The sequence below is a fragment of the Mycteria americana genome, chromosome 2 (genome assembly GCF_035582795.1).
Source record: "Mycteria americana isolate JAX WOST 10 ecotype Jacksonville Zoo and Gardens chromosome 2, USCA_MyAme_1.0, whole genome shotgun sequence".
In the NCBI taxonomy this organism is placed as follows: Eukaryota; Metazoa; Chordata; class Aves; order Ciconiiformes; family Ciconiidae; genus Mycteria; species Mycteria americana.
Window position 1 is genome coordinate 54,927,534 of NC_134366.1, and position 19,017 is coordinate 54,946,550.

Sequence of the window (19,017 nt, forward strand, 5' to 3'; positions counted from 1 at the left end):
TTGTCCATGTTTAGCTGTTGTAGTAGTAGAGTCAGATGCACCTATTTAGTGCATTTAACTAGCAGATTAGTTGGCAGACTCTGCCTTCAGTCATCTTAACCAAAGTTATCCCAGAAGTTGGTGGCTGAGCCCAGTTGGTTTTAGTCCCACAATCATGCTCTCTGGGCAGAAGCAGCACAGAAAATAAACACTCCTTGCTTTAGCAGGGTCCCTTTCCACCTATTTGCTCACATAACTCTCTCGTAGCACACTGTCAGTGTATTGGGTTTTTACTAAACACTGAACAAAATGAGTGCAGTTGCTTAAGGACCAAGGCCTCCTGTGGTCCAGCTTTCTGGGAGCAACTGAAGAAGGTGGCAGCAATATAAAAAGACACTTTTAAAAATACCTCCTTGTCTTCTTAATGTCATTCTCAAGTCATCCCTTAAGATTTGGTATTTATATCACAATATAGACTGTTGCTAAATGCTTTTACAGGTCATCTTTTGTTTTTCTGTTTACATGTAAGCTACCATAGACATTAGCTGATGTTCTTTTTATTTTCTCTCTTCATTACAGACACAGCAATACCTAAGTGAGCATGTATTTCTAACCAATTCTGTCAGCCTATGGCTTAAAACTGGGCATGTGGTAAAGTGCCTACACGTATTTCTACCCCTAACAATGGACAAAATCTAATATGGTTCTTCAGGTACTGATTTCTGCTAAATGTTGGACTAGAAAGAGAAACTCACAGAGCTAATGGTCATGACACTTCCAGCTCCAACTTTCCAGATGTTAATGTTGGAGAACAAAACCTCAATAAACTACGCACTTTTGGTCATTAAAAGGAACTTAAATACATTACTCTGTCAGTAGTAGTTGAAGTTGGATGAAGAATAATGAGAAGTAAAATACTTTTCAGCAGAGTTTTTTAATATATTGCTTGATTGGTTTTAGAATTGGTCAAATAATAACAGTTTTTGTTGAATGGACTGTTTAGCCAATAAATGACATTTCTTGTCCAATGCTACTCAAATAATTGCTTTATATATGCTCATGTCCGCTGCTTTTACGTTTTGAGAGTAGAGTTAAGAAGGCCTTCATTTGGTAGAGCTGAGTAAAGTGATCTAAATGGATATAAATGGGTGGACAAACCATCTTTTCTGAAAACAACCATATTTCGCTTGAAAGTTTCCAGCGTGATACAGCACCTGTGAACTCTCCTATCCGTCAGACCCCACTCTTTGATCTTGAACCACTCGGTGAATTCAGTCAGAGGCAAAGATCTTAAAGACACTAAGACTCTGAAGTTATGTGAAATGGCATCAGGTAGGGAGACGTGTGAGAGGTTTCCTGCCAGGATAGATAGCTACACTATGAGCATAACTTGTGCGAAACTCAAAGAAATCTATTTGGGAAAAAGTGTTTAGAAATACCCTCCTCACAGGGTAATCTTCAGAGCTTACACTTTCTGAGAAACTAAATTGCCTTGGAGATACAAATCTGTAGGAAACATAGCTTTAGTTTCAGTCTTCACAGACAAGCTTGTTTCTAAGAAAAAACATTTTTACAAAAAAAGGAATATGCCCAAAAGCAAACTGAACACAAGGCAAACATGGCAATATTCCTCTTTGTTAAATTAGCTGATGCTGAGTGATTAGTACTATTGTTCAACTCAGCTGTTAACTCTTAGCTGATTTCCTAGTGCTTAATTCCCAGATAATTTCAAAGAGATTTATGCATGAGCTGAGAGTTAAACATAGACTTAAATGTGGCACTGACACAGGCATATATTTACTATGAAATATTCTGAATCCAGGCTTCAGCAACATCTTTAAGCACACTGAAGTTGAAGGGATTACTCACATTCCTACAGATCCCTGCAGCCTCGAGCACCACGTTGAATTATGGCGTAGTAAGGGATCAGCATGAGTCTTATCTCTGAATTTGCCGAGTGGGTTGAACCACTGAATTCTGGCGGTGTTGAAAGAAGCCTCAATCAGTTAGTCACTTCTCTTCTGCATCTGGCTTGGCAACCAGTCAAGGACGACAACAGTGCTCATTTCCTATTCATGTATTATGCACAATTTGCTTTGAATACCTTGTTTATTCTAACACAAAGGCTATATTTTAATTTCATTTTGGTATTACATTAGTGGGAAGACATGAGAATTGAGGACACTACTCAACTATCGAGCCACAGATCAATAGACAAAAAGTTTTTAAATGGCTTTGAAATGCCTACATTGATAAAGCTATATCCATTATTCTTCTCTCCGCTACTAGAGTAGAAGTAATAAATATTTTAAGAATCCCAAAATAGATGGAAGTAGTAATATTGACTAAGCAGAAACTGTTTGCCAGGAGATTAGACTTTAGTTGGTAGGATTTAAATATGCCTGGCATGTCAAAGCAATGTGACAAGCCAGTGTTTTCATAATGTTCTGCGTCTACCTCATAACTTGTTGTGAAAGGATTATGACTGTTGCCAGCTTGCTTTGTTCTTATTAATATTTTTGAAGATAAGAAAGTGAAATGGCTCCATTTCAGAAATTAAGTCATTTCTTTGTGCCAAAATACTGACAGGAACTCTTGGTGCGGGAAGATAAATTAGAGTTCTGACTCCTGCATCACAAAAAAAGAAGTCAACACTGCTTGAAAGGAGCCTTGCTGTTCAAGCTGGTGTTACTTCTTTTAACATTGCAGATGTGAATGTCAAGTGAGTTTTCTATGTGAATTTCGGTAATAGGAAATGGAACAGCCTGTTGAACTCAGGCACTTTGAAGGTCTGATTTGAAAAGTCAGGGATAATTTTAGGGAAGGGGAGGTCAGAAGGATCAGCAAGTGGAACATGTGGACCTCAGTCAATATTGTAATGTCAGCTGTATAGCACTATTTGCAGCCCACCTCTAGTGGGACATTTGCCTTCTTGTCTTTGCCACTGATTATTCCAGCTCCCCCAAAACTGCACTTGCAATGCCGTCCCCTCCTTTCATGTAGATGGTATTTGAACCCCTAGTGAATAGCTTTCTATCCACCTCCATTCTAATCCAAAAAGTCAGCTTTTCCTATGGGTCCAAAATGGCAAAACTCCCACCCAGGCCCTTACCCAGCGCAGCAAGAGCAGTAGCCTCCTCCTAGTACACCTCATGTGGACCAGCCTTCTCCTGAGCTATCCTAGTCCAGACACTTCTGTCTGCTTCTTGCTTTATTCCTCTGACCTGGACACCCGTGTCTTATGCTGGTTCTTTCTCTGCTGCAGTAAATACATTGTTTTATTACTAAGACAAGACCCTTTGCTGTTTAGTTGAGCTCTTCCTATTAGGACCCATCTTCTATTACCATGCTTGTCTATGTCTATTACCATGCCAGATGCACACACAGGGTCATTTTCCACCCTCCCCTCTTCCAAAGCCCTTCTCATGACGGTTGTCCCCAGTACTCTGCTCGCTGATGACGGTAGGTAGAAAATGGACAGAGTCCACCTGGGGCTTCAGTTGCTCTTCTGCTCTGTGCCTGTACTACTGTTTGGTTGCCTACCTTTTACCATCTTCCGTATATTCATCTGGGATTGGGAGCACTTTGAGCAGAGACTGGCTATTTTGAAACTCCTGTGAACAGCGTAATGCTTGATCTGTGACTGATGCTTCCAAACTGTGCTGTGAGGCTGTATCAACACGCTTTACCTGATGGAAAATACCGCTGGCACATGAAGGAAGTGACATGAAAGTCACAACCGAGATAAGAAGTGAAACCATTTATTACAGATGACTCACAGGCGAATAGGAAAACCAGCCGTCAGCACTCCAGAAGAGGAGTGCTGCTCACCTTGCAATAATTCTTACATCACCTGTAGTTATGGGCCAGTCCCTTTGCATCACTTTGCACACCTTGGTCTGTTTCAGCTGAGAGTAGTATTTCCAACGGGTCAAGCTCCTGGGCAGACATGGTTGAAACCATGAGCAGGAGTTCATTTACTTGCAAAGAATACATGTTGAAAATTGAGGAGTGTGGTCCTTTGCTTTTCCAGTTTAAACTGAGATACAACAGACATCAAAGGAGGATGCAATATTGCTGGGAAATCACATATTAAATAGCTCTTTAGTGGAAAAGTGCTGTAATTCCTACCATATCTTACAAAAAAAAAGCAACAGAAAGCATACAGATATATCCTATATACACAAACAATATAACACAGCTGTCTTGTAAGCAGGGATTAGTAGCAGGACACTGTTATAGAAACGGCACATATTTTCCCTTGGGAAACTTAAAACCCCACAAATTTAGTCCATTCAAGGCCACAGAGAAACAATGTGCTGCTTGTTTCCTTTCCTAGTTGCTGAGATTGAAATTTTACAAACCAGGTTTCTGTACATTTTCCATTTTGTGTAAAAACTACAAAGTTCTTGGATCAGCATCCTCATTTCCATTCAAAAAAATTAGCTAAATGCATTCCTCTCCACATTTACATTTGTATATTTCCCTTACTTGGTTAAACCAGACAACATGAAGTTATTTTCATTCTTCAGTGCAAGAGCATAATTGATGGAGCAATACCGTTGTTAAGTACTTTAGAAAGGGTTTTAGTAGAAAAACACAAGAGATTCATCTTAAACTAGTTTAATTTAAACAGTTCCATGACAACAGCTGGGGACATAACTTCTGGGAAATGTGGATGCAAATTCAGACTGGAAGATAAGACTCAGGGAAATCAATGAGTTGCAGCTGCTGCATCTGACACAGACACTACTACATCTAGCAACATCTTTTTAGATCAGAGGCAGACTGAGCCCTAAGATAAGCAGCCATCCATCTGTCTTATGGCAAGCTGCAGCTGGACATTAGGTGGCAACTGAATTCTTCACCACTCAACTTGCATTTTCTTATTTGTCATTTTAATAGTGATTCCTGTGCAGTTCAGATACCCTTTCCCCTCCCATACACTACCTGTGATTGCCAACTGTGTAATGAAGAAGGTCATTCGAGATTTCCGTTTCCTCCTCCAGGTAGAGAAGAGCACGATGGCATTTCCAGCAATTGTGACAATAAAGAGAATCCAAAGAGTCACCAGCTGCTCTGTCTGCATTAGAGAGAAGGAAAAAAAGCGTATCGGTAGGTGGGTGGGGAGTGACTTGGGTTAAGCCAGTCAGTTATCCTAGGACAAATGAGATGAGAATAGGAAAAAGGAGAGAAATTTGAGTTTTGCCAATTGATTTCTAATTATTTAGTCTAAAAGATATCCTTGTTCTTTCAGAAAATACTTAACATGCATCACTGCTGGTGATATTCATTCCAGTTTGCTTTGCAGTGGCTGTATATTACGTCTATCTTCACAAAACCGCTAGCAGTGTCTGTGTTCGGCACTTAATGCTAAAATGAGAGGCAGCCCTCAGTTTTCTCGTGTTGCTCCAGCAAGCTGTGAAATAACCAGCTGCCTCACTTTGTAAAGAATATTGATAGATGGGCTCCTTTGGAGAAATGGGGGAAATAAATACTTCTCTCCTTCCTAGCTCCAGTGAGTCTGGGTCATCCACAAACCCTATGAAATTCAGACATCCACTCCATGATCTAGGTGTGCACCAAGATTGAAAAGAAAGCATGACCCACTGTAAGGAAAAGTAAAATTGTGTTGCGAGCAATACGTGATGACAAAACGTCCCCTAGTGGTAGTGTGTACAAAGAAAAGAAAGTAAGAAAAAAAGTTATTCGCGCTCTCAAAGCATCAGGATCCTCTGGCTGCAAGAACAAGGGCGTATGTATCCATGTTTGCTTGTTTTGTGAGTGCATGCCCAATCTTCTCCCTCCTTTTGGCCTACCAAAACCCATTTGGTCCTCTCTAGATGCAGGATAGGTTTTTTTCAGTGGCCACTCTGTAAGTTTCCCCTCACCATGTGAGAGTGTGAAGTTTATGTTTTCTCTATAGCAGCCAGCCAGCTCTGAGCCTGAGAAACACCTCCTCTGGGGAGCATGGGGTCAGCTTGGAGAAAATATTCTGCATTTCTCCAAAATTCTCACTTATAAAAACCTGTCCTGTGTAAAGCTGTATGTAGTGGCATGGAGGAAGATGGTTCTGCTGCTCTTCTGCAAAGACAAGTAGAAGAGAGGGGATTTTTCACAGTAACAGTTAGGTTTGAAGGGCGTAGAGCAGGGGAGCTCAGGAGAAAAAAAAATCCTAACTTATGCAGCAGCAATAATATACACATTATTATTAGAGTCGAAGAGAGAAAAAAAATACATATATGGCTCAGCAGAACTAGTTGTTATAAAGGTAAACCCAATTTCCAGAAGGGACCCCTCTCCCAGAGCCTGCTGCTCCTGAGCAGACCCCTGCCTTTGGTGTTTCAGGAGGAGACACTCCGTGTGAATGAAACACAGAAAAGCCTTCAGCCCCCGGCTCTGCCTTCTTGCGGCTGTCCAATGCTTCAGATGCGTTGGTTGCCTGGATTCACATCCTAGCAACTGGGATGAGTTTTGGGTTATGTCAACACAGTTGTTTGGGATCTTCCAGTTCCTGACACCAAACCCATAACGTGGGAGCTAGTGGAAAATGGAGGAGACAGGTAAGGGCTGCAGTTGAAGAGGGATCCCAGCTGCTGGCCCTGCAGAAGTGACCCAAAGGCACTGTCCTCAGCAGGTGGGGGGAAGGAGGCTGTCAGTGAGACCCGTGCCTACCTGACTGGGCTGATGATGAAGCAGAAGGAGGGGAGAGCACTCATTAAAAGCATTTGGCAGCCACTAACCCATGACTTTGTCATGGGTGAGTAGAAACCAGGGCTTCTGCTGCTTGCAAAGATAAAACTGCTCAGCTGTGAGCATGGGGAGGGAAGGTGAAATGGCAGGAAAGGAGCAGGGGCAAGGAGCTTCTTGCTCTGCCATGAGCTTTAGGGCCTCCTCAGCTCTTAGCCCCCTCCCGGCCAGCAGCCATGGTCCCTCCTCTCCTGGGGAACCATGTGTGGGAACCAGCCTCAGCTTTGCTCCAGGTAGGTAGCCATGCTACCCTGTGGGTTACATGAGCATGCAGGAAAGGCAAAACATGGCGTATGAGCAATTTGAGGCTGTGCTCTGTGCCTGAACCCAGAAATTAGCTTAAGCATACAATGAAGGCTGTGTTTAGATGGTTTCACTTTTCCCAGCATGGTAACTTTTGCCAGCATAATCTACCATTTGGGTCATCTCACCTAACTTTAAAGCTCTAAAGAGAGACAACTACTCTAAATTGTCATAGTGTAGTCTAGATAACAGCAGTATCTTGGAGATGAGTCACCATTCATCTCACCTACCTTGGGATGGCCTGTCTTCACTGATTATAGAGTGACCTAGATAAGACAACTTGTGTGGGCTGCATGCTTAGCTTTTAGACAAAAAAAACCTCCACCTTTTTTGGTGTCTGCAAATCTCTTGAATTTCTTGGAAACAAATTCCCTTCAAAATGTGTGGCAGAGACATGGTGGAACGATTTTTATGGGGATGCTTTGCTTTGTACAGGAATTGGAAGGAAGTGTCTTTTTGGAAGGTAATTAAAAAAGGTAAGAGTTCACAACACTTTTGTCCTTGAAATCAGTGGGTTCTCCTCAGGGTTTCATTTGTCTTTTCCATTTCAGAAAACATCGTTCACACATGAAGGAAACTGAGGGGCAAGACTTGTTCCCGTTTTCTCTGGTATAAAATCAGGAGAGCATTTTCTTGAAAGAAATTCTGTATTCCTATATTATACTGATATGGGTATGAACAGAACAAGGATCTGACACTCAAACCTTCTTACAATTTACATTTGTAATTCTTTTACAATTCTTACAAAGAAATAGCTATGGAGCAACAGAGACACTGTTAGAGGGGTTTTTCCCCACCATAGGTGCGCAGTACATATGGTCAGTTTAAATCCCCTCCTGCCAAGTTAAAAAGCAGTGCTTAACAGTTAAGCAATTTTAGGCTAAGCCTCTACAGATATATACAATTAAACTGGACTACAAAGATAACCTAAAAGGTGCAAAAGCTGAATATAGGGGAGGTAAGTATGAAAGGCCATAGACAAAGGAATAGAGCCAAAGTTTCTATTAATCTATTTGTGGTAGCTGCCATTCAGAGAGAAGAGAAAAAGATGTCATTCTTGGGGATTAAGGAGCTATAATAATAGGCAACTTAAATCACTGCAGCCTCTCTCAGTCTGTGTTAGCTTGCAGAATGAAAACTTCTGTGGTTATTAATGGGATGCCCACCGTGATAAAGGCCTTCACGGAGGCTAGGATTAGAATTCAAAATAATCTTGATGAATTGGAAACATGCACTGGAAAAAAAACAAGATGCTGTTCAACAAAGGAGAAGTGAAGGACTCTACAGTGCAGTGGGTGTAATCACATCAGGTTGGGCGAGCCTTCAAAACATCCCCCCTGCATGCAGCATATAAAGTGCCCCACAAGTGGAACATGATTTAATAATGTTCCACCAACAACCACCGTCACGGGATAGACACTGGTCTCGTGTGCCTCTGCTCTAATCCTTCCACTGTACCCAGCAGCTGTACTATGCCCACTCCTGGGCACAGTGCTTCAAGAGAGACACAGAGCAACGAGTTGACAGCAGTCTAGAGGATACAGCCAGGTGAAAAGCATGAATGAATTAAGTTGCTTAATCTAGTGAAAAGCAGACTGCAGGAAAATACTAACATAGCCTTGAAGACACAAAAAGACTGACGTAAAAAAGGAAAGGAATAATCTCTTCTTCAGATCCACTGCAGACTGGCCAAAAATCAGTGAACCAAAACTACAGCATAGAATCCAGGTTGATAATTTTAAAAAATTGACTTAAAAATATACCATATAGATTGATTGAGTCAGTGAAACCTCCGTCTGTGAAGGTCTTAAAAATAGCTATTAGATTAGAGAGACAGCTGATTGATCCTTGAACTTTACTCCAGCTGCATTTTCTGTAATTTTGTTTTATTCATCACCTTAAGGTTGTTTAGACATAGAGGTGTTTCATTTCATGTTTTGTTTGTTCATCAAGCAAAAATCCTCTTTTTGTAACAACCCTCGGCAACGTGATTTACACAAAACATTGTTTAATAACATGTCGCACAGACATCAGAGGCATTCTGGATAAAAATAAAGACAATAACATCTCCCAAACCCCTTTGTAGAAGCTTTTGGCAAGGGCTGCTTTTGCAATGGGCATTGCTAACTACATTACATGAGAATGCCATGAGAGAGACTAGTGTCATACACCAGTTCTTTTAGATTACAAAAACTAAAGGTGCTGGTGACTTAATTAAGGTCACAGAACAAATCTAAGTCAAGAGGATTTCTTTGGCTTGACTACAACCATTGCATGCGCTGCTATTCCACAAGACTGCTGTGTTTGGAGCATGGAAGTGCTTGACAGCTGGAGCACATATTCATGTTTTGCTAATTTGCTTTAAGATTAAAAACAGCTTTAATCAATGAAGCAAGTCTCTTCATGGGTGAAATGTAAGCCAGAAAACCTGTCTGAAGATTGTGCGCATTCTCCTTTGCTTGTGGAAGAGGCTTGTCATTTTGTCTCTCTGACAAAATTTCTGAATCCATAGGCTGTGATAAGTCTAGCAAGAGGTGTATTATGCTTTATAATTGAGACAAAGATCATCCCTGCAAGCAGCTTTAATCAAGACCATAGTTAAAATCTTTCAGAGCCATTGGGAGACATTTTGGTGCCACGATGCCATCCCTCCTTCCAGTTCTCTCCAACCAACTTCCTTGCTCACTCATTTCTCAGGATTTGTATCCCCTCTGTTGGGGGGCACCAGCTGTGTCTGTGGAATGGCGATATACCTGATAGCCTATCCCAATGGAGGTGCTGTTGCTCATGTCCCGAGGCGCAGAAGCCTTTGCCTGATATCAGAGCAGTTGCTTAATAGAAGGAGAGGTTCAACTATCAATGGACGTTTGTACTTGAATGGGAACCCAACATGAAACACTTCTGTTCTAGCTGCTGAGGCTGGTTGGGAAACAGCCTGGAAAAAATACGTTGCCAAGTAAGAAATGAGCAAATAAACAGAAAAAGAGAGGGAGAGGTGGTCCGTTGCTGATGTGACTGGCTGGCCTCTTAATGTGAGGAGAGGAGGCCTATAGTGACTTCATGTCCTTGCTGACCTGGTGCCTTCCTGCTCAATGTCTTTGGTCACCTGAGTGAAGAAGAGGCACTGATCCTTCATATCACAGGTCAGTAGTGGCTTAAGCCTCTGAGCAGCTGCTTCTTGCCGGCTGATTAAATTCTGGGAATATGCAAACGGTCCTACTGCTTGCCTTTGGTATATTTTAAAAATTATGTTTCTAGCATAGCCTATTGCAGCAATTGAGATTGTAAGAGAGATATAATCATGGAGCAAGCCAAACAATTTTGTAAGGATGTTCTTCTTAACACATAAGAAGAACACATAAATCTCCTTGCTAAACTGGGGAACTGTCATGCTCACGGTCAGGTTTGCAACTAGTAGATTGTATTGCACTTTCTTAAAGAAAAAAAAAAAAAGAGAAAAATCTTTTCTCACCCTTTGAAATAATCACTTTAATTGCAGGCCATGCAAGAAAATGGAGGAGTCCAAATTTGCATTTTTTTGACCCTGTTGTAGAAGATCTGGGGTCTTGAACTTCCAATACTGAAAATGTTCAGGACAGACTTGCTATTTTAATGGCCCCCATTTAGGATGGAACAGAAAAAAAGAAAAACAACCAAAACACCAAACCAGGAAGATTAGTTTTCCTGAGGCAGACAGGTGCCATGCAGCTTGACTGATTTCAGTCAGGGATTTATAGTCAGTTTACCTCTAAGGCAAACTGCACTTTGGACTGCAACACTGAAAGAAATCGAAGAAAGACACACATTGGCACATTTTAATTAAGGAGTCTTAAAGGTACTGGCACAACCTCTGACATAATTTATAAAGTTTTTTTAAATAAATAAACAAAGCAAAAATCAATAAACCCCCCTCTGTCTTATACTGCCAGATTCCTCCACAGCAGAAACGCTAGAAGAGCCTTGTGGGGTCTAACTGCTCTCTGCAATTATCTAACGGGAGAGTGGAGAGAAGATGGAGCCAGGTTCTTCTCAGAAGTGCACAATGAAAGAAGAGGCCACAAGTAAGAGTTGTCACAAGTAAGAGTTGTAACACAGGACGTTTTGATTAGGTATTAGGACAAAAATATTCATCGTGAGGGTGGTCAAATACTGGGATGGGAGCCCAGAGAGGCGGCCGGATCTCCATCCCTGGAGATATTCAGAATTTGAATGGACACTGCCCTGAGCAATCCAGCATAGTTTGAATTTGCTTTCGAGTGGCTGGCGCAGGTGACCTCCAGAAGTCCTTCCCTACCTGAATTATTATGCACACACAAGTATGCATAAGACCTATTTTCCTAAGGAATGTACTTAAAACTAAAAGGTACTTATACAGACATAACCAGATGAGTGCTTTGCACAAGTCGTATATTATCTATTGTATCATAGAAACATGAACAACTCGGATCTTTGTGGGAATCTTTATGTAAATTAAAATTCACCCTGCAAGTAAAGAGTACGGGTGTAAAGGCTACTGGCATGGAAATGACACAATCATATTAGTCTTAGGAAAAAGGACTTTAATAGTATAAGATGGCATTTGTCTTATGTTTACGTGGAGGCCTGAGATGAAGAATTTCTGCAAGGGTGTGACCAGCTTAAACAATGAGCTGTCAGAAGTAAAGTGGGGTGTCACTGAAGGGATCATGACCATTGTTATTTTTACCAGCTACAAAATAAAGGTTCTTTAATACATAAAAGAGAACAAACTTGGTTAAAATGCCAACTGGAAACTTTGAACACAAGTTGGGTTGTGGAAAAAAACCCAAACTAACAGAAATCTGCTTGAAGATAAGCTGTAGGTGCATTACACGTACTTTTGTTGTAGATAGCAGTTCTGACTATCAAGAAGGAACAAAGTAAGGAGCACCAAATAGCTTACAAAAAGAGGGACAGTGGACGGAATACTTAGGTTAGAAGTAAGCTTCATACAGTAAATGTTAGTCACCTGAATGTGGAAGTTCAGATTATTAATTCAAGCCACCTCCTAATGCTCAAGAAAAGCTGCAAAAAAGGCTGGATCACTCTTGGTTCATTTGCTGATAGGCCTTGTCTCAGTAAGAAAGAAGCACGCTAACAACTGGGAAGAACATTGAAATCTTGTGCCCTAGTTGTCACAAGCAGCAGAAATTGTACTGGCCATTCCTGTAACACAAGTATGTTTTGAAAGAACGTTCTCCATCTAGCAAGACAAAATGGAGAAGATGTTTCTATACGGTGTTTACACAAGATGTTCCTGAAGATTTTGGGAAAGCAATTTGATTGACACCGAAAAGCTCTGGGAAAACTCATGTGAAGATAAGAAAGACTGAGAAAAGAGAAAGTTCAAAGCTAAGTTTTATATTTTGTCTTTGAAAGTGCTTCCACTATGACTGAATTTGAGAGGAACACATTTGGTCAGGCAACAAGCCCTCTAGGAGTTGGTTGGGTTTTTTTTTTGGTAGTGTGGCCTGGACTGGAGCCTGATTCCAACTGCGTAAATACTAGTTCAGCCCCAGGTTTGCCTCTGGGACTGCTGCTTTCCCATTTCAATGGCACCAGCCACGCCTGACAGTTTTCATATCTCTGGCACAGAGGCTGCCTTACTGAGATGCTTTCTCACAGGTTGGCTGTGTTATCCTCCCAGCACATGGCTACAGGTCATTCTGGTGATCCTGGGATGCATTGCCACATGAGGCCTTCACAACACATCAGGGGTGCTGGCAACAGTCACTTCTCCATGTGTCCTTATGGTTGGAAGAAGGGCACAGTTGGGAGGGACCCGAGCTGATGTTTTCTATTCTGCCAAACTTGAGAAGCAGTTTTGCATGAGTTTGTGTCTATATGGTACTGCACTTGCAGTCTGTGAATGTTAATGTGTTATATAGGGGAAAAATCTATAACACTTTGTCCCTTTTAGACTTAGGGAAACAGACAAGCTGAGGAAGCCTATTTGCTAAATCAGGACGCTTTCTCATGGAAAGGGCTAATTATGTTATTAAGATTACTTTCACATCTTTTTGAAATCTAGCAAAACTTTCTTTTTTGTGAATCCCCATTTTTTCTAGAAATGTATTTCTTAGCTCTGACTTCACCATCACAGGTGAGGCAGGGTCCTTTCAGTGCGCAACATTTAATGCATGTCAATTGCTGTGATCTTTCCAAGCTCAAATAACAGCTAAACAAACCACCCCCCACCCTGCCCCAAAATCCTCCATAGGTGTGACTGGGATAGAGGGGAAGATTTTCAGTCAATAACAAATGGTAACAATTCATTTTTACTAGCAGATAGTTCACATTCATCATTCTGCTGTGTTTTGGTACAAGATGGATAATAAATGGGGACAGTACTGTTCAGTTATTGCAGGATTTTTTTACCCATTGCACCCTAGGAAGCTTCCACAGAATTAGGCAAACAGATATCCCTGATTTAATGTCATCAGGAAAGATACATTTTTCATGGTGTACCTATCTATTTTTTCCTAGAACATTTTCACATGAAGAGATAATATTAGGTCACTCAATGGTCCATCCATAATTGTATGATTTTGATAGCCCTATTAAAAACTGTGAAATGCTGTTTTTTCTTAATCATAAAAAGGGGTAAAATGATTAAGTGCACCTAATCTGTACAATTAAAACAGCTCAAAAAATTGGAGAAATTAATACTTTCTAGGCATATTTATATAGGAGAGGCAGACAGTCGTAAACCCTGTGGCTGTGTGGACCATGGAGTCAGAAGTATGAGGGCTGCTAGTATAAAACCGCCCAAATCAGTTGGCTGAGAGCTACCCCCAGTCAGGCTGTCGTACAGCCAGATCACTTCAGTGTTGCCTTTAAGCTACTAGATGAAGCCAGCCTGGCCAACAGCACTGCAGATTTGTTTCACAAGGAGATCAGCTATTACATTCTCAGTGCAGCATCTCAGGAATAGCAACAGTCATTATGGCATATTGCAGAGGCTGCATTCAGGAGTTCCTGACACCTTATTTGTGTAGACTTAATTCTCCTCCTCTCCCCCCACCAAAAGATTGCAAAGTTACTTATGAATTATTTGATATGCCTATTTTTCTAAAATGTATGATTGCATTTGCAGAGATTACTCCAGAAATTTGACAGCACCCATTATTATTTTTCTATTATGTATTCAATGATGGGATGCTCTGTGAGGTTTGCTTGAAAATCAGAATGAGCAATAGCATAGATGAATGCTTTCCAGGAGATAAAGAGACTCCTGCATTTGGATGAAATGACAGGGACAACAGATTCTGACGTAAACAGGCTCTGAGGACTCCTGGAGCCAAATCCTTGTTACCTGATGATCCTACAAAACAAGTCTATGCAAACCTTCTCTCCATACATTGGTGTCCTCAGATCTTTGCTGGAGATGGTAAGACCTGACCTTTGTAAAGAGCATTAGGCTCCATGTATAAGCAGCACATGCTCTTAGATTTGTGCTTACTCTGGCATGGCTATGCAGTCCTATTTAATAAGCTATTTGTGCTTACATGGCTATGCAGTCCTATTTAATACATCTGAGCTACATGGGCTAAAACATGCAGGTACAGGGAATACTACAGTGTGGGGGGAGGACAGTCACAGGCAGACAGTCAAACAGGCCTTCCTGAAACAAATTGGAAATTTAGATTATATGTGTAAAATCATTTGTGGTGGATTCAATATGCACATTGTTCCTCCTGAGAGCTCTAGCACTTCAGTATCACTGCTGTGGCGATGCTGCATGGCACAGGGACCAGGGCTCATGGGGCCAGAGGGAGGGGGAGGTCAACATGTGGACCAGTGGCTGGGGTTCCCACCTGGCAGGAGAGAGACTGGGGTTCCCAAACAACCTTGGCTGCAAACAACAAAACCTTTGTGTCCTGCTGCACAGGTGAAGGCTCAACTTTACACATCAGAAAACAAAAGAAGAAAATGTACTAGATGATGGAAGTCAGCCCACTCTCCTGGGAGGCAGGAGATGACAGTAGGAGCACAGTCCCACTGAGAAAGGAACAGCAGCTGGAACTTTTCTCCTTTTGAGCACTCCAACCTTTACTCTATTGCATAAAAGTAGGGCATCCCACTTCTCAGCAGACTTCTGAAAATAGACATGAGCCCTACTCAGTCCTCGCTGAGGACAAGCACATGCTCCTACCATTGGGGAAGCTTCAGGGCTGTTGGGGGCCTGGCAAGGGGAGGTGCTTCCTCCAGCCCTGACAAAGCCTCCCAACCCTGTGGACAACCGGGGCAAACCTATTGTGAGATTTCAACTTCTCTCCAGGCAGGTTTCTGGTTTGCACCTTGTCGGGTTCATAGAGTTAAGAAGGTCCTAAAGTGGAGGAAGGCTACAGGTGTTCAGATGGTCTCTGTTCTTTTCAGTTTACTCTTATTCGGCAGAGGGCAGTTGACACTCGCTTAGAGCCCTTTTACACATAGATTAAATGCATATGGGGGAAGATTGTAAAGGGATGTAATGAACTCTCCTTTGGCCCGGGAGGTTGGAGCTGTAATTAATACCAATTTGCACATCTGTTCTGAATTTGGTGCTGACACAGCCAACAGGACTTCTTGTGGTTTAAGACAGTAACCTACCTGGATGCCTCATATAAAGGCACCCGGGAAGAAATACAGTCTCGGTTTTCAGGGACCATTTGCCATAACACAGCAGCAAGAACTGAACGTAGGTGGGGATGAGCCAGTGCCTTTGCCGTGGGAAGCACCAGCTCATCTTGCATGCTGCGTGCTGCGTGGGTGCACCCAATCCTGCCCCAAAGGCTGCAACTCTGCACGCCGGGAGCCAGCCTAATCAGCACACATGGCCGTGGCCCCAAAGCAGACTTCATGGGCAAAGCCTTGGTGAGCAGCTGGCCAAGGAGCGACAGTAATGACTACCAGAAGAGAAATGTGCATTCCTCCAAATGGATGAAATGCTCCATTTCCCAGCCAAAAAAAAAAAAAAGAAGAAATCTAATTGAACTGGCAAAATGCTTTCTAATCTGAAGCGGTGTAGGATTTAGTTGTTAAGCTCTGAAGAGGAATAGACAGAAACTCAAATACTTCTTAAAGGGTGAGAAGGGAAGCACTCACAGCTCAGCCTGTAACAGGACGTTTTGGCACTGAAATGCTCTAAGGTGCATTATTTTACTTTTGTCACATTGCCACCACAGTATAACACAGACACTACCTTAGGTGGGTACAGGCTGTCCTTCTGAAGCATGGGAGGAAAAGAAGAAACCCATGCTCCCATATTTTGAGCAGCATGTGAGATATGCTACATAGCTGTCATTGGGTAAAATTGTTAAAAAGTCATTAATACAGGAACTGCTCTAGGTACTGGGTGAGTGTCACTCCCGTCTCCACTTATGGGCTGAGATCGTGTTTTCCTATGACCGCTTTGGTAAGATAAGTTACACCTGCATTTCCCAAGCAGAAATAGCTTGTGTGCCCTGTCTGCATCCTGGCATGTAGGCTCTGGAGTCAGCCTGTGGGGTGGCCATTCATCCAGCCTGCCTTTACTGTCAGCCACGGGCTACGACGTGTTTGAAAATCCCAATAAAAGGCCAAAGCCCCATCTGTAGCTACATTTTGAGCACTGAGCTCTGATTTTTAATCCATTCAGCCTATTCCAAGCTGAACATTTTATTGCTTTAGCTGCTTAACCAGACCCTTGTGAAGAGGAAGGAGATGCTGCTTGGTTTGCTGGAAGGGGCAAGGACGCGGCCACAACGTGGGCAGAGCTGGTGGAGGACAGCCAACTGAGTCAGCAGGTATCAGCAGCACGTTCCACACGTGAACTTTTACAGAAAGCTGAAATTGCTGGCAGGGAGCCCTGTCTTCCCTGCACCGTAGTCATCAGAGCAGGTGCTTTATCCATCCTTTTCTGCAGCAGCACCAGCTGTCACTTGTCTCCAGAGTCAAAATATTTCCATGCCTATCAACAGCTAGTAATTGATGTGAAATCAGTGAACCTCCTTGCAAAGTTCATGCTATATATGCCAGAGCTAGACATTCAACAGAGGAGTGCAAGTCTAATGAGAAGCTCTCAGCTAACAGAATCAAGTTTCCTTTAGCAATGGACAAGCATGCATGACTATCCATGGTTTCCTAATTATTGTAATTTACTCAATCTCCCCTATTAAGGAGCATTTTTCTGCCTGGGGACTTTCTAATCACAGAATTAATTGTCACTTTCACCATTATAAAATACTGCTCCCATGACATTGTTCAGATTTACAGCCCTAACTGTGGAAAGAACAAAGGAGATAAAGAGAAAGTTGTTAAAAATATTTTGCTTGTCACTTCTGATTTTTTTCAAGAGCATTTTAGGAGTCTAACATGGAGAGAAAAAAAAAGAGGGGAAAAAAAAGAATTTTCATCCTTGAAATCCTAGATAACAAAGTACTGTCTTATCAAGGAAAAAAATGTATCAGCAGCATGTTAACAGAGACCCTCATTAATTAATTGTAGAACTACAGATCAACTTTTTCTTTAACAAGGGCGGGGAAAACCTGTTGTAATTCCACTGATTCCACTGGCATTGTGTCAGAGCACTAACAATCTCACAGAAATCAAAATTGCCTCTGAACATATCCCCTTTTACCTAACATATTGTCAAATGATGTAAGTGCCTATATCTTTCCAGTTGAAAGTGATCTCTTTGGTCCTGAACTCCAGAAGGAATGGCAGGGTACTCCTTGTCAGACTTTTTAATAACTTGAACTTAACTTGTACAATGTGCCACAACAGTAAAGTGGCATGAAATTAAGCAATGACAACAGGCACAGAAATCTGAAGGAAAGATGAATTTCAGTACCTCTTTCGTCTTTTTCCTACATTCACATATTGCAAGGGTGATGTTTGTTTAGGGAGATGAATGAATACACTTCCCATGTCATTCAACAGCATTCATTACTGAACAATTCATCTGGTGCATTCTTAACAGCAGCCTTCAAGAGACACTGCATTCCCTGCTCAAGTTAAAAGCAAACAAATAAACTAACTAATTAGAACCTGTCCCTCGTGATTAAAAAAAAAAACAAAACCAAACCAAAACCAACAAAAAACCCTCTCACTTCTGTACAATGTTTGTTGCAGCTGGAAAATTGAAAAGAAATCCCTTAAGATGATGGCTATAAGAAATTACATAAAAGATTGTCACCTTGAATTGTGAAGTGTTAAAGTAATACAAGCTTTTGATTAAAGATGCATGTATAATTACAATACCTCTATAGAAAAACAGTACTGTCTCCTCTTGGAAGGGGATAAAATTGGCTAAAAGACCTGAAAGTCTGAACTCCAATTCCTACAACTATTTTGTTTTTCAGTAGATGCCTCACTCATGCTGTCTGCTGTCTTTGCAGGGGAAAAAAACAGCAATATCTGGGCAAAAAAGTTCAATAATCCTAGTTGCCTCCCCGCAGAGGTGCTGAAAATGCACGAAAGCTGCAAGCATGTGAGAAAAGTAATGCAAGCCTTAAAAGAATACCTTAAAAGAATAGTAAAAGGATCGCCACTCCTCTTCTGCCACCACTTCAGTGAAAGTCACCGTTTCAGTGCAGGTGACGAGGGTAAGATCCAGCCAGCCGGTGCCTCCCCGGGAGCTGCTGCTGGCTTCTGTGGAGCCGACCTCCATCACTGGATTTTGTTTGAGTTGTCTAGGTGCTTGTTTTTGCAAGAGTTAATGCAGCCAACCTTCTCCCGTAAAAGCACAGAAACAAAACCAGCTTCTCACTGCTCCACTGCTGGCTACCAGAGGCGTCGGGCTTCAGTGCAGCTGAGTGATAAAAAAAAAAAAAAAAGCCAAGCTGGTGTCGTCCCTTTCAGCTTTCCTTCGGTATAACTCTGACGACAGCCATCCACATACTCTTCCCAGCAGCAGGAGCAGCAGCCAGTAAGAAAGTCAGCACACATCGACCCAGCCATGTGCCTTGTGGACTCTGGATTGCCTTGCACCCCAAGTTGCCAGCT

The 19,017-nt window shown here is 42.0% G+C and overlaps 1 protein-coding gene across 1 annotated transcript in view; it reads right to left on the bottom strand.

The window, feature by feature from the left end:
- NPSR1 (neuropeptide S receptor 1) overlaps nt 1-18,682 on the bottom strand; it is a 60,843-nt gene extending 42,161 nt beyond the window's left edge. Inside the window, exons 1-2 of the mRNA XM_075495599.1 lie at nt 18,536-18,682; nt 4,930-5,062 (exon numbers count right to left, since the gene is read on the bottom strand). Coding sequence (XP_075351714.1) covers nt 4,930-5,062; nt 18,536-18,682 — 280 coding nt within the window. The remainder of the gene's footprint in view (nt 1-4,929; nt 5,063-18,535) is intronic.
- Nucleotides 18,683-19,017: the final 335 nt, after the last annotated feature.